The sequence below is a fragment of the Pyrgilauda ruficollis genome, unplaced genomic scaffold (genome assembly GCF_017590135.1).
Source record: "Pyrgilauda ruficollis isolate IOZ18807 unplaced genomic scaffold, ASM1759013v1 scaffold118, whole genome shotgun sequence".
NCBI lineage: Eukaryota > Metazoa > Chordata > Aves > Passeriformes > Passeridae > Pyrgilauda > Pyrgilauda ruficollis.
Window position 1 is genome coordinate 1,209,981 of NW_024510099.1, and position 15,321 is coordinate 1,225,301.

General features: G+C 39.6%; 1 protein-coding gene across 2 annotated transcripts in view; it reads left to right on the top strand.

Moving 5' to 3' along the window:
- The window catches only part of LGR4 (leucine rich repeat containing G protein-coupled receptor 4), a 71,458-nt gene that overhangs the window by 53,142 nt on the left and 2,995 nt on the right, over positions 1–15,321 (top strand). Inside the window, exons 5-17 of one of the 2 annotated variants that reach the window (XM_041485071.1) lie at positions 2,788–3,003; positions 3,651–3,722; positions 5,238–5,306; positions 5,868–5,939; positions 6,027–6,098; positions 6,761–6,829; positions 7,277–7,348; positions 8,424–8,489; positions 9,112–9,183; positions 10,026–10,097; positions 10,387–10,512; positions 11,657–11,778; positions 12,337–12,411. In XM_041485071.1, coding sequence (XP_041341005.1) covers positions 2,788–3,003; positions 3,651–3,722; positions 5,238–5,306; positions 5,868–5,939; positions 6,027–6,098; positions 6,761–6,829; positions 7,277–7,348; positions 8,424–8,489; positions 9,112–9,183; positions 10,026–10,097; positions 10,387–10,512; positions 11,657–11,778; positions 12,337–12,411 — 1,175 coding nt within the window. The remainder of the gene's footprint in view (positions 1–2,787; positions 3,004–3,650; positions 3,723–5,237; positions 5,307–5,867; positions 5,940–6,026; positions 6,099–6,760; positions 6,830–7,276; positions 7,349–8,423; positions 8,490–9,111; positions 9,184–10,025; positions 10,098–10,386; positions 10,513–11,656; positions 11,779–12,336; positions 12,412–15,321) is intronic. The other variant, XM_041485078.1, reaches the window with a different exon arrangement.

The following is a 15,321-nucleotide window of genomic DNA, read 5'->3' on the forward strand; positions in this document are numbered from 1 at the left end:
GGTCCTTAATTTTAATGTTTTGTGAAGGTTGTCAAATATTTTAGGTTGGCTTTTCAGTTGTTTCACTCAGTGCTTTGTTTTGTGCATTTCACACTAAACAGGAGTGTTTCAGCTGTGTTTTGTGCATTCAATATCATGTGGATAAGCTTTGACTGTTTGGAAGAGAAAGAAAAACAACCATGGCATATTGGGCTCTGAGGAGAAATATAGGAACACAGAAAATTGTGGATGAGGCCAAATAAATTAAAAATATCTCTTTCACTTTCCAAACCTCCCTGGTAATGTCAGTAGTGGGTGATGGTGTTCTTTTCCCCCCTCATCTTTGCTGCTGTGGGCTGTAGAAAAGAAACACAACAGCTGGGATGGCTGTGGAGAGTCATCAGTTGAAAGTGTGGTACTTGGGTGCTCTCTCCTCCTGTTCTGGGGGACAGAGGGCTTGGCAAAGCTAAGGTGAGACATCAAAAATCAGGGTGAAAATCACAAATCAGGGTGAGACATCATCTCCATGACTGTCTCTGTTCTCCCTGGCTGAGCTCAGCTCCGCACTGTGTGCATCCATCCTTCTTCTGTTCTCATCCTCCTTTAAGTCTGGGAGAGGAGGAGCAGGATGTGGGGCTTTTCTGTGTGCTTTTGTTTTCCAAAGTCTCCTAGAATAAATGGAATTTAGCAAGGTGCCAGTGGAAGTACAGATGGACTAGATGAGTAGGGGCAATGACTGAGGCCTGTCTCTTGAGTATGCTGCTCTTAAAAAATCCCAAAGCAGCTCCTTCCTCCAATAAAAAAAGAAAAAAACCCAAACAAACAAATAAAAAAACCAACCAAACAAAAAAAAAACTCAGAAAAGAAAAGGGAGGAGAGAGGTAGGGAGAAATTAGAAGACTCAGATATGTTTATTCCATTGGGAAATAATTCTTTGATCTTGAGGGAGCTGTGTAAATTTAGGAGAGAAGAAAGGTAATTTCTAATTGCTTTTTTTTCTGAAGCAGAGCCTCAGGCTTTTTTCCTCTCTCCCCCTGCCTCTTTGTTTTCCTCCTTTATTATCATCAGACTTAGTTTCTCTGAGATGTTCTAGTCTCCATGCAGCCTAAGAGCATTCAAATAGAATATCATACTCACCTGTCAGACCATGGGCAAGTGATGAGGGGATGCTAGTGTGTGAACCATAGGCATTCACTCTTTGATGTACAGCTCTGGAGCTAATGACACCTCACTCATCTTAGGAGAGAACTTTGACTGAAGACAATTTTTTAAGTTCCCATTTGTAATAGCATATTTGTTGCTTAATTTGGTGTATTTTTGGACTTTTTATTACATGGGAATTCAGCTGATGACTTTTTTTTCATAATAATTTGAAATATGCAAGCCGCATGCATCACAACAACAAACCTCTGTTTTAAGGAAAAAGATCAAGTGTGTTAAATTTGTGATCAGCCTTGTTTTCTGCATTAACTCTTAGTCAGGGTTGTCTTCTCCCTTTGAATTCTGCATGTCCTTTAAGTGCTGGGATCAGATCTGTTGTAACTCTGCCTGGGGACAAATGCAGTGAAGTCACTTGGTCCGCACTGCCTGCCCAGAGAAGGACAGGATGAAGGGCTGGAGGAAATCACTTCTGAAACTAACCCAGCCAGACTTTCAAGAGCATATCTGATCATGGCTTTAGAAACTGGAGAGTGCTAAGTAATTCCAGAGCTGTGCTGATTTGTATCTTAATGAGCATCCCTATTACTGGAGGAGGGCGTGTGTGTTCTGTGTCCCTGCACCATGGCTGGTGCAGCAGTCATTTCACACCAGCTGTGCAAGGTGCTTTCCTTGTGTTTGCAGGGAAGTCACCATGGTTCAGCACCATGGTGTGGTGACCTGGAGAAGACAGCCTTTAGGTCACAGGGCCATCAAATACTGCCCAGTGCTCTCTGCCCTGTGCCTTCTCACACCCACTGAGGGCCAGGACTATGAATGTTTTGCTTCTTCCCAGCATATAGAATAACCGCTGGGTCCTAGATATGTCCCTTTGTCCCCTCTTAGTTACTGCAAAGATTAATCCGGTAATGGCTGAAACCAGGACAGTTACTACAGCTATTTGTGCAATTTACATTCATTTAGGGAAAAAGTATGATGGCAAATCTAGTGGTGTACAGTAGGTAATAGTGCTGATGTGCTATTTTGCATTTTATTCTGGAGAATGTTAGAAAAGATCAGGGGCAAGAGGGCAATCAGTTGTAGTTGAGGTGTTTTATTTGTTGGGATAATTCATAACTCTGACTTGGTTCACAAACAGCTTTTAATAATCTTGTTCTCCAAAGTAGGTGCTTTGTTACTGTACAGCAGTGCCACAAAACAAAGCATACAACAGTACACAATGCTACCCACAAGGGTGATGTAGGGATAATCCATTCAAATGAATAAGTGCCTCTGCAGTCTTAGCTGTGCTGTCAAGCTACTGTTTTAAGGGTTTTTTGCTGGGTTAGAAGCTAGGGGTTTTGTGGGAGATGCCTTATAGAGTTATTAATTCATTTTGGTTAGCCGATTATAAGCATATTAATTTGTTCAAATGGTTTATTAAGAATGTCTGAAAAGTTTATTATGAAACTTTATTTTATGGGCTCTTCATTTGCCTTGAAAATGGTTTTCATGTATCTTTCAATAAAACTTCAAACTTTGAAGTATTGAATTATTTCAGTGAAAGACACATAAGCTTGAAAAGAGATGTTCATTAATAGCAGGACTTCAGCTGGACTTTGCTGATGTGTGGTTTGTGAGTTTGTTGATGAGTTCTTTGTTGCACTGCAGGCGTTTGGATGCTAACCACATCACTGCCATCCCAGAGGACAGCTTTGAGGGGCTGCTGCAGCTGCGGCACCTCTGGCTGGATGACAACAGCTTGACCGAGGTTCCCATCTCCCCGCTCAGCAATCTCCCCTCCCTGCAGGCCTTGACGCTGGCTCTCAACAGGATAACTCACATTCCTGACTATGCATTCACCAACCTCTCCAGCCTGGTTGTTCTGTGAGTGCTTGTGTTGCACAGGGCACTTCGCTTTTCTCCTCACTTACAGCTTTGGTTAATCCAGGGTGGCACTGAAAATGGTTGTTTTGCTGTGGTTTAGCTCAGCTGGCTACTGCCAGCCTGAGGTGATACCATGTTTGGTAGAGGACCTGCTAAAGGTTTGCTAAAGACTTCCTCCTGAACAAAAAGCCACACTGGTTGTGGGTGGTGGGATTTGATTTCCGACATCTCATTATATAATGAATACTTCACAACTGTGGTTGTCAGAGAAAGCTTTCAGAGATACGAAAAGAAGAAAAAATTATTTTTCCTGAAACCTGTCTCTTTGTATTCTTAAAAATCTCTGTGGAATAATGTGTTTGATTAATAAGAATAATATGTTTGATTTCTGAGTTTGCTATATTTTTATCGCATTTCTGAATAGTGATTAAAGAATTAAAATAGGTTGTCTTGACTGCAAGCAATCTATTCTTTTTCCATATGAGGATGAAATACTCTGTCTGGAAGTAAAAGATACTCTTCTGTGTAATCCCCCCCCCCCCGGAATGTTTTATCCTAAACTGTTTAACTCTCTTGATTTCATAGAAATATCTAGTAATTTGTTAACTTATATGAAATCATTCACTTGTTTTGGTTTTGTTTTTCAGACATCTTCATAATAATAAAATAAAAACTATAGGAAAGCACTGTTTTGATGGATTAGACAACCTTGAAACCTTGTAAGTATGTTTCTTAAAATAATCTGTGGTCAGTGTGTGTCTCAGTCTCAGCTTAATCAAGGTTGCCATGCTGGTGTGATGAAAAGTTTTGCAGATCAGGCGTGTGTGCACTGGCACTTAGGTCCAGCTGAGTTTTGGAACTGCAGGCTGGTATCAGTGCCCTGCCCCCCAAAAATGAATTAACTACGTTGAGCAGCAGGTGAGCACTAGCCTGGCTGAGCTGTCATGCTGGGGGATGTGGCTCTAGTGTTCCTAGCCCTGGTCCAGCTGGTGTACCTTTGCACAGCACTCTGCTGAGCCAGGTGGACAGATCACAAGTGTTTGAGCGGCCCCACGAGTGGTAAGGGACAAATATTTGTTTCTCAGGTTTCCTGTAGGGTTAAACGTATATAGGATACGTTGCCAAAGCTGTTGTGTGACAATAGGAGGTTTCTGAGGGGGTCTCAGAGGGCTGTGGCTCCACTGTTCCTCATCCTGAACCTCCCAATTGCCTCAGTGGCAAGGACTGGCTTTCAGCTGCTTGGTCCCATTTCCCATTCTCCTGCAGCTCACTCAGGGAATGTCTGATAAGTGATATCTCCCTCAGCAGTGCCTTTTTGTATGCTTTGGGGAATGCTAAATGAGTGGAGCTAATGAAGGAGGCAAGGGTGAGGCGGTGACAAGCTCTGTTAACATGAGGAGCTTGGAGGAGTCCAGAGATGCTGCTTACTTCAGGTCTTTCACCCTCAATTAAGCAATGACGTGCTGGGTAAATAGATACAGCTGATGCAGGACTTTGAAAATGGGTTTTGCCATTTATAAGGAATCCCTTTTGCAGAGGTCCTGACATTACTGCTGGAAGAGTGTCTTTCACCCTCAATTAAGCAATGACCACTGGGTAAATAGATACAGCTGATGCAGGACTTTGAAAATGGGTTTTGCCATTTATAAGGAATCCCTTTTGCAGAGGTCCTGACATTACTGCTGGAAGAGTGACAGCTTAACTGAGAATTCAATAGATCCCTCTCACCAGTCTGTCATGAGGTTTTTCCGTGCTTCTGATCATTATTTATAATTGGTTTTGCTGCAAGATCTGCTTTTACATGATGGCTTATTTACTGTTTGTTTTTTAAAATCTTGACAAAAGGTATTCTTAGTCAGATGATAATGAAGAGTATTCATTTGTATCTACTTTTTTTATAAAAATCTTTGAAATCATACTTCATTTCTGTGTAAATTCTGTTTAAGAAAAATCTATGAGGTATTGAAAAATACTGAGCTTTGGAGTAAGGAGATATCATTTGACTTAATATGAATAATCCTCTGGGTAGTATTAAATATCCTACCTGAGTTATTAGCTGGTTATAAAGCATGTAAAAGATCAGAAGATTAAATCTAAGATGAAGTTCTTCTATGGTCTAGTTAAAGGTGTTCTGAGAACTTTTTTCTTGCGTTGGACTGTCTTAAATAAAAATTATTTTGACAATTCGTGGCTACTGTTAAAATTTTATAATGTTCTTGCTTTATTTCTTCTAGGGATTTAAATTATAATAACATGGTAGAGTTCCCTGAAGCCATAAAAGCACTTCCAAGTCTAAAGGAGTTGTGAGTATTACTTATTCTCCCTTTTTACCAGTTTTTTTTCTCCTTTTCATAAATAAAAAGGGAAAAAAAATCCTGGATTTAAGAATGCTTGTCTCATTGTGCAGGAGCCTAAATTAGGTTGAGTTATGCTAAGTGAGGCTATAATTAAAAGAAAAAAAAATCATCATCTAGAGAGGGCCTGTGTTGAAAATTATTTTGCAGTTACATAAGCAGGAGTAGCATTAGCACAGATCTGAATCAGGGGAGGGTTCTGGCCTCCTGGTTAGGTGCTCATTGATGATGCACGTTTTCCTTGTGCCTCCCTTAAGAGTTGAGTGTGAAAAGTGAAACTACAGCATCGTGCTGGGTCAAAAGAATTCCTTTCTAATGAAATACTTTCAGTTTAGCTGCTGTGCAGTGAACAGAAATCACTCATGTTATTCTTGCAGATGGACTTAGTCCTCTTGCCATGGCAGGATTGGGAATTGAGTAGGTAGGATGAAAATCACTACTGGTTGAATCTGCTGGCAGTATAGTTTTAAATGCTAATGTTTAAATGTTTTTCTTTGCTGGTATCTTTAGGGGATTTCACAGTAACTACATTTCCATAATTCCTGATGGTGCATTTGCAGGAAACCCCCTTCTAAGAACGATGTAAGTAATTTTCATCCGTCTATTTTTAGCCTTTAGGAGCCAGTGACTGTAAGAACAAACACTGAAATGTGTTTTTTCATTTCCCAGACATTTGTATGACAATCCTTTGTCTTTTGTGGGGAACTCAGCATTTCAGAATCTGTCAGATCTGCATTCCCTGTAAGTACCTTTTTGACAATACTGTACAATAAAGGGGTATGAAATGTTGTGGCTAAGGACGCTAAATAAATAAATTTTCTGACTCCCTCTTATATTAGACAGTTTTTTCAGTAATTTCTAATAAATATTGTTATTGTTGGGAATATCTAGTTCCTTAAGAAGCTCTATTAAATATGCTCTACAACTTTTTTTTTAATTACCTTTCATAAGATACATAACCCAAGGCCAAATGCTCAGATTCTTAGTTAAACAATCTGCAGTATGTCCTTGGTGGTTTTTTGAGCAGGGATGTACATTGTGAGAATGTTTTGCAGGTTTGTGCATGTATGCCCTTAGAAGATACCACTTCTGGGGGTGATGAGTAAGCAAAATGGAGAGAGATTTGGAACTGGAAGCTGCAGTTTTCATGTGTATTGATAGCATTCTTTGCAGTTTGATGAATTGCAATTGTTTGCTCATGGAGGAGTAATTTATTGAGCAAATGAGTAGCATAAAAAACAGTGAAAAGACAGCCTTTCACACATTATTAAAGTATAAAATTTAAAAGCAGTAAGAATGTTACAATGTCTCCTTGGTGTAAATATCTACCTGATAATAAGACTGAATGTCCCAATTCAATTTCATAGCAGGTCACACCTGATTTTCATGGGGATTTTTTCCAGGGTCATTCGGGGTGCCAGCATGGTGCAGTGGTTTCCTAATTTGACAGGAACTGTAAATCTGGAGAGCTTGTAAGTGCCTTCTGCAGAAATAAATTCTTGGGTTTGCCTCTTGGGAAGTAATTGAAATATGATTAGTGGATCTGGAGAGCAACTGCATATATGTTCTCCTCCTGTCAATAAATGTAATGATACAATTTTCCTCACTGTGGTACCTGGGTGATATGTAGTGGGATTTTTTTAGTAGGGGAAGCTGAGAAAAGCCTATGAAAAAGGCCATTGATACTAACCTCCTCTCCCAGAAATGAAAACCAGAAAAATTGTCCTCTTAAAAAAAAGCAACAAACAAACAAAAAAAAAAAACAAAAAAAAAACCCTCCCAAAAACAAACAAAAAAATTTTGGTGGGTGAATCTAGCATCCCAATAGCATTCTGTTCTGATATATCCTTGTCATGCCATCTGTCATAAACAAAACCAGCATTTATATGTGTGGGTTTGTTGCATTTTTTTTCCCACAGAACTCTTACAGGAACCAAGATAAACAGTATTCCTGTTAATTTATGCCAAGAGCAAAAGGTGCTTCGAACTTTGTAAGTATATATTGTGCCTTTCTTCATGCATCAGAATGTTTTGAAAGAAATTGAAATCTAATTTAAAACAAAAGTGTTGCTTTCAATTTTTCATCCTAGTAGTTCTACCAAAGTTGGAAATGTGGTTTCTTGGTTGTTTTGTGATTTGATGTAATGCCTTACACTCCTTAAACAGAGTCCCCTTTATAGGGATATGTTACATTTTTGTCATGTGTTAGAGAGATATGTAAGGTGGTGCTGCACAGACCAATCTTCAGATTTGTTCTGCCACCACTGATGGTTAACAGAACCTCAGTCAGCTACATTCAGCAGTTAAAGAAGAGTTCAGTTACAGTGCTTCAAGTTCTTGTGTTCAGGAGCAGAGCAGAGATCATCAGGAACCAAAGAAATGGAGATGAGAATTAGGAAGAAGATAGCAATGCAAAGGCTAGACATAAAAAGCAGTGAGGATGTGTTAAAATTAATGCAAAGAACCCCAAACTGGTAACTGAAACCATTAAGGGATGGGAGCAAGCCATGTTTGCAAAGGATGCATACAGGAAAATGTGGAACAAAAGCAAATCCTGAAAAAGGGAGGAGAAAAAATGTGTTCTCTTTGATAAAAGAAAAATGGGAGAAAAAAATTGAGGTGGGATTTATTTTTTAACAGCCATTTACCTTTCAAATTTTAACATAGTTTGCTTGTTTCTAGTCTTCTTTTTCTTCATTGTTTCACAGAATATTTTGAGCTTTTCTGGCTTTGCTTAAGCAATCACCAGCACACTAAACAAAATTGGCACCAAATTTGTATGCTTTACTTGCAGTTTACCTAGTTTATTCTAAAAAAGCAGGTTATGAATGATTTTTTTAGATTATAACTCTCTGAATTCAGGGAGCACGTCCTAAATGTTTTTAGGGTATGTGTATACTGAGATGCAGAGTTCACACTTGTGACTCTCTATAAACTACCCTTGGTTTCTCAGCAGAATGGTACTAACAGGATGATTGTCATTCCATTTAATAGTTAAAAGTGATGAGTTGTTTCAAGTAGAAAGGAGTTGAACTAAGCACCTTTCTCCCAATTTCTGTTTTGAAGGGACTTGTCTTATAACAATATAAAGGACCTCCCCAGTTTTAAGGGCTGCCACACCTTGGAAGAAATGTAAGTAGAAATAAGTGTTGTTTATTTTCATAAGCTGTTTAGTACTCTGAGTCCACATCTCTAGAGATGTTTTTGCTTCATGTTTGATCCTAATTTTGAAAAATTAAGGACAGAGAGAGATAGATCTCATGAGAAGTGTGCTGGACAGAGAATTCAACCACTTGTGCCTTCCTCAATTATCTAATGCTTAATTATTCCTGTGGCGCAAAAGTAATAAAAGACACAGCTTAATCCTGCATTTCATAGTAGTACTGCTTTGCTCATAAATGGAATGGTTAGAATATGCCCATAGACTCCGTGAAGAATGGAGAGTTGTTTTGTATTTCAGTATGACTCTCCAGTACTCACAAAGTGTTACTTTTAGCTTGAAAGTAATTCAGTCCACAGGTAAAAGTTTCTTCTCCATTAAATAAGTTGTAAAGTGGGATTGGGCAGAGGTGCCAGGAAGTGCTCCATGGTTGTGTGAACATAGCTGATGCAGAATGCTTGACAGTCTGTCTCCGAGGGGAAATGAATAAAACTTGGCACTGATAAGGCTAAAGCCATCCATTAGCACACACCAAGCTATCCCTTTGTCTGAAATCAGCTAATAAAGTTCTGTTTCTGCTTCTTCCCTTTGCAGTTCCTTACAGCATAACCAAATCCACGAAATTGCAGAGGACACCTTTCAAGGACTATCCTCCCTTCGTGTCCTGTGAGTGCAGATGTAGCTGCATGCTGAGTAAAACAAGATCCTGGTTTTGATTCCTGTGTAAACTGATGTCAGGGTTTGGTGTTTCAAGTTTGATTGATGGCAAAAGGCCAGCAGCCAGTTTCAGCCCTGTTCCTTCTATTCTCCATTTTATTTTTCTAGACTATAAAAATATTTTTATAAATATGAAGTCTAAAAAATGCGATTTTTTTCATTGGTCCAGTATTTTGTATTGTAACTACATTAGTTCATTATATAGTATTTGTTGGAGAGGTCCTATCTGTTTTCCTCAGGAGAAGCTGATAAATAAAGAATTATTCTCTCCCCTTACAACTCAAGCTATATTAAGCTAGCAGGAAGAACAATCCAGAAATAGACAGGTATTTTAAGAAGAATGTTATAACTCATGGTGGTCCAGTAGAACCTGGAGCTGAATTTGAAATGCAGCAAAGGAGATGCTCCTCTGCTTGTTCTTTTGTTGTCTTCCCCCATGTCTGCCAACATGCCCTGCTGTAGATGCAGTTGTCACCAAAGTGGTCATCCTGGCACCTTTGTGCTGGGAATAGGTGATGCCAGAGGCAGCCTCTGCCCTGGGAGCACAGCTTGTGCTGTAGTGTCAGAGAGAAGGGGAGAAGGAGCAGGAATGGGGGATGAGCTGGAGCAGGATACAGCTGCATTACCAAGGAATTTGGCTGCTATTGCACCTGGCTGAATGGGAGGAGAGGGGATATGTTCTGCTTTTCTGATACAGGCATGATATATTTGTCACCTTAGCTTTTTTCTCAGTACAGTGGCTGTTAGTTTTGGTGCAACTGCCAAATAATCTCCTTTGACATTCATTGCAGGGACCTCAGTAGGAATCGGATCCATCAGATCCACAAGGGAGCTTTCATCACTGTTGGAGCTCTTCTTAACCTGTAAGTAGGCTGTTCTGTGCAGTCACCTTCTCTCTCTAGCATTCAGCTGCTGAGATAGTAAACGTTTTTAGCTTAAGAGTGATGTGTTCATCTGTTTAATATCTGTGAATCAGGAAGGCTCCTGCTAGCTGAACACATGCAGGGCACACTTCTTCGGAGTGCCTGCTGCACTGAGAGGCATTTCCAGACCACAGCCTCCTGTGATAAAGCCCTCCCCTACTTCAGTGAAATGTGTGCCAGAGGGTCTTCAAACTTACTTTGTAACTCGGTGTTAATATTCACATTGCAGAGACCTGAGTTTCAATGAGCTCAGTGCAGTTCCAGCTGAAGGACTGAGTGGACTGAACCAGCTCAAACTCACAGGCAATTCTGAGCTGAAAGAAGCTTTGGCAGCCAAGAACTTCGCCAAGCTGCGGTATGTTGGTAAAGAACACCCCAGGGTGCTGGCAGTGCCCAGCAGTGTGTGCTGAATGCAGCCAGGGTGTGCAGTACCCATGGCAAAAGGTCTGTGCTGAGTCCTGCAGAGTCTCAGTGCTGCTCTGTAGAAAGGGCATCTGACTGCTCTGCTGTACAAGCCACTTACAGATCATTTTCTTGGGATTTTTTAAATATTTTTCCTCCACCACTCTTCAGGCAAGATATCATCTGGTTTGAGAGTAGTGCTTTGGGTAGATTTCCATTTGTAGCTGAGCTGAGCACATCTGTCTTTCACAGTGAGGAAAACAGGAGCAGACAGGCACGTGTCTGATTACATAATCACCATGCTTTATATATATTTTCTTGGAGGAAAATGATAAGAATAAAAATAATCATTCAAATGGAAACCTGTAATTGATTTTTGTGGGAGATGGATCAGACAGTGATGAACTGTTTTCCATTTTACAAAGATCTTTCTGTGCATTAAGAAGAAGTAGTCTGATGTTCCTCCTAAATATTTTCAAGAAGAGAATTCAGGATAGTTGATATTGTAGCCCTGAGTGAAAAAAATTAGATTCTGGTCTGCTATTCCCTCATTGTTTATGTGGTTTTTTAAGAACTCTGTGTGAAGATGTACTACTTCTCTGCCAGAATAACAGTATGTACCATTTCTGCCAAACACACAAAAAATAGAAATCTTATTTTGGTACTGCAGAATGAAGAGTGAGAAGGAAAGAAGTAACGCAAGGTTGTGGTCATCTGGGAATTAACTTTCTTACAAAACAGTTACTCTTTAATTAGCTTACTTAATTAGTTTGCAGTTTAATTTCTACAGCAATGCCACAAACTAACCCTGATCAGGATTTGGTTTGTGTGTGGAGTAGAAAGAATAGTAGAGAGCTAAATATTACAACACCTTTGTACTTCTCACTTGTATACATCACCTGCCCTTTATCTCAATGCAAGAGTTCATTAGAAATGGTTATACCTGGTCCAATTTGAAACAGCTTTTATCAGCCACTGTGAGAAAAAGAAGATTTGAGTTTAGCACCCAAGTGTGCTACTGAAATATTTTTAATAAGTGGTAGTCTCAACTTTGGTTACAAAGTTTAATGGTCTGTCTTGTCCTGCCTGTATTTCAGGTCACTCTCTGTACCATATGCTTATCAGTGCTGTGCATTTTGGGGTTGTGATTCTTATCTAAACTCCAATGCTGAAGATTCCAGTCACCAAGATCAAGGTGCCTTGGTGGATCATGAGAAGGGTAAATGTTTTATGTACTTAACCAGCAGTATTGTTTTGTACCAGACTGGTATAACAGTGTGTGGTGCCTTTGAATAAGGGAATAGGAAAAATATAAGTCTATAGGGATACAAAAGAAGTTTCTGAAAGTGCTTAGCAATTGTTTACAAATCAGCAGTGCCATGTTCCTTCTAAATAAGTGAAAGATGTGCTGGACACTGTAAGACTTGCCTGTCTGAAAAAAAAAATAGTAATTAAAAAAAAAGTCAAACTGCAGGTATTGCTTCTGTTATGCTTTTATTGTTCTCAGTGTTTCAGCCTTTCTATTCAGACGGGACTTGTCCTTCCCCTGACTATTTCAGGCTCCACAGATCCTTCCCCACTGATCAAAGATGTTGCTTTGTTACAAAGGCGTGTGAGCAGCGATTTTTGCACTGAGCATCTGACCTTATGTGGCAAACCAGAACCACTTCACTTGTCATAAGGCTCAGGTGTCAGTGACCTACTTCAATCCTAGGCAGCTTCACTGCCATTTCACTTATTTTTCTTCCTGCAACTAACATGTTTTTCACTTTTACAGCTAATGCAGATATTGTAAGAAATGAGAAAAATGAGGAATTGGGACAGACTATTATTCACTGTACACCAGCAACAGGTAAATCTTATCATGTGCTTTAGTCACACTGAACTTCAGGCATGGTGTTATGCAAAGAGTTGAGTCCAGAATTAGATCTTTCATTCCTGGTAGTCATTCTGTACAGGGAAGATTAAATTCTCCAGTGCTTTCAGTGAAACTTGATTTCATGTCAGTGTTGTTTTGGACGAGCAGTCACAAAGATCTGACTCAGCTTTAGACATGTACCCCTTCATTGGAGAACTGTGCTGGGAAAAATACCAAAATTTCTTTCCGTAAGCAGAATAATCAAGACTGTAATGCTTATATTTGGAGTCTGCTAATGCACTGCCTCCTAATTCTGCCTTATTTTTTCCAAGGAGATGTCTGAAGCAGACTGTGTCAATGCTCATCTGTTTTAGTGAGAGTTCAGCCTGTGCTTTAAAAGCTTAACTCAAACTGCTGTCTATCATTGGAGGTTTTAAGGAAGCTTGATGTCTTTCCAGGAGAGAGGATAAGGAGCAGCCGTGTGATCTGTTCCCCAGCCCTGCTGTAGCTGCATTAACTGTGACCAGAGGGCTGTTACAAGCAGCTGGAGCAGGCAGCAGCATCTTAAACTGCTCAAGACACTTGTGCAGTGAATAGTCTTATTAGCATACCAGATTTACTCCAAGTCAGGCTTCAACAGTCCAGGAGTGTTGCAAGTCTTTGGTCTTGCAGTGAATATTTTCATTCTAGGCAGCTTTGTTTCTGCCCTTCTGTTTCTCTTACTCAAACTGCCAGTTTCTGTACACGGTTCCACTCAGCTCCTGAAGCATTTGCTGTGGTGCCTCTTGCTTTCTGCCTTTGCCTCTCCAGAGGATTCCTTCTCTACATCTTGTACCCTTTTGTCTGCATAAACAGGAACATACAGTATGCTTCCAATGAAGTTACTCCGGGGTGAGCAGGAGTTTTCCAAGTTTAACTTCTTTCTCTTCTCCTAACTACTATTTATGTTATGAAAATCTGTTTATCTTTTGAGCTAGCTCTGGCTTTAATATCCAGAATACCATAAGGATTTCTTGATCACAGCCAAAAAAACCTGTAGTCAGAAAGTCAAATATATTAATGTAATTGTACATAATCTGAAAGTTAATTTGTTAAAGGTGCTTATTTGCTTTTGATCTCCTGTTTCCAGAATGAGAATTGAGATGGTGTGTTACATGGGTTAAATTTTTAAAGTCTTTCTTTTTGTCCATGCCAGAAATGCTGTAGTAGGTCTAAAAGAAAGAGCTTGTTCTACAAGTTCACAGTTTGCCTTGTTTTTCACCCGTCCCTCTCATACTAACAAGTTTCTGTGTCATGCTGCTGTCTGGTCATAGGATACTCCACCCACCATGTCAGTTCTGAATCACTGCTCAGCCTGTAGATCCACTTTGCATTTTGCCTAAAGAAAGGATTGCTGAGCAGTGGTGCTCAAGGAGCTCAAGTTTGCTGAAACATGCTTCCAAGCATGAATTTTTTCCCCCTCCCAGCATGGGCTGGGAATATCAGTGTGAGAGGAGGGAAACTTTTAACCCAAAGGATTTGGGAGAAAGGCAGGAAAGGGTACTGGTTTTATTTGTCTAAAGTACAACTAGTAGAAAAATGGCTTCAAATTGATTTTTGGAAGCACAGAATTGACATTTTAAAATTTCATAAGTAGGAAGTTGTTTTCATTTTTAAGTAGATCAGCTTAGCAGGTATTGTTGTGTCACACAAATGTAAAATTAATTATTCTGTCATTGATGTTTTACTTGGGAATACCTGCTAAAAAGGGATTTTACTCCTGGTTTTCTGATAATTCAGTGGGCTTCATTATTTTCTGCCCAAAAAATGAAGCTTGATCATTTAAACAAACAAAAAGATTTTTTTTTTTTTTTCCTTGTCAGTTCATTAATTTCTGGAAGTTGCTTTAGGCCTTGGGAGATCTTTGCACTGACATTGAACCATTCTTGGCAGTTCTGTTCCTGCCCACAGCAGGGATGGGTTATCCTCACCTTTCCCCTGCCTGGAGGAAAGGCATGTGCAGCACAGAGCCAGCCCTCAGTCACAGGCTGACTCCAGCTCAGAAGCTCCAGCCTTTGCACTCTGGCATTTTTCATCAGCTCCCTCAGCTGCAGGGAGGGATCCTGAGCTACTGTGCTTAGGACAATTAGAGGTGCCTGATGGGGATATAGAGAAGTTAAATTCTTCTAATTGTTACTTAAAATCGGTAGGATTTCCCTATGGAATAAATGGCAGATAGGGGGGATTAGAAGGGTATGCAATAGTTGTGACCTTTGTTGCTTGTCTTGTCTCCTATTATTTTGTTTGTTGGAATTTTTTATTATGTAAGGTGTTTTAAGTGGCAAGAGGAGAAGAAGAAAATAATTTTCTCATATGACTCTTCAAGTTCACACTGCCTTTCAGTGGTGAGGCTGGGGGACAGGGCTTGTGGTAAATTCCTGTCCCTATTAAAGCTGCTTAAATTTAATTTGTCTGCTGTTCTACAGATGCTTCCTTGTCACCAAAAGTTAATCCAGAAGGCATGTTTGTGAATAATTTTTTGAGAGAACATGTTCCCTCTAAAAAATTCTTTTCCCTTACAAGGGGATTGTGAACATTCACTTCTATGTTTTTGTCCAACCTTTTCTATGAAGTATGAAATGTACATAAAAAAGTATTTAGGTCGCACTAATAAAAGCTATTTTGAATAGCTAAAAGGTAATTAAGTTTGTTTAACTAGCTTGTTTATACAAAACGTTCTCAAGTGACCATTCACTGCAGTAATTATTATTTCGGGCATAATTAATTAGTAAATAACTTCAGCAGAATAGTCTCCTTTCAGCTGACCTATTTAGCAGTACAGCTGTATATTCTGCTCATGAATTAATGAGGAGTACTTCTAAGACCTTTTCAAAATCTTGCTTATTAAGGCAGAATTTTTTTCCT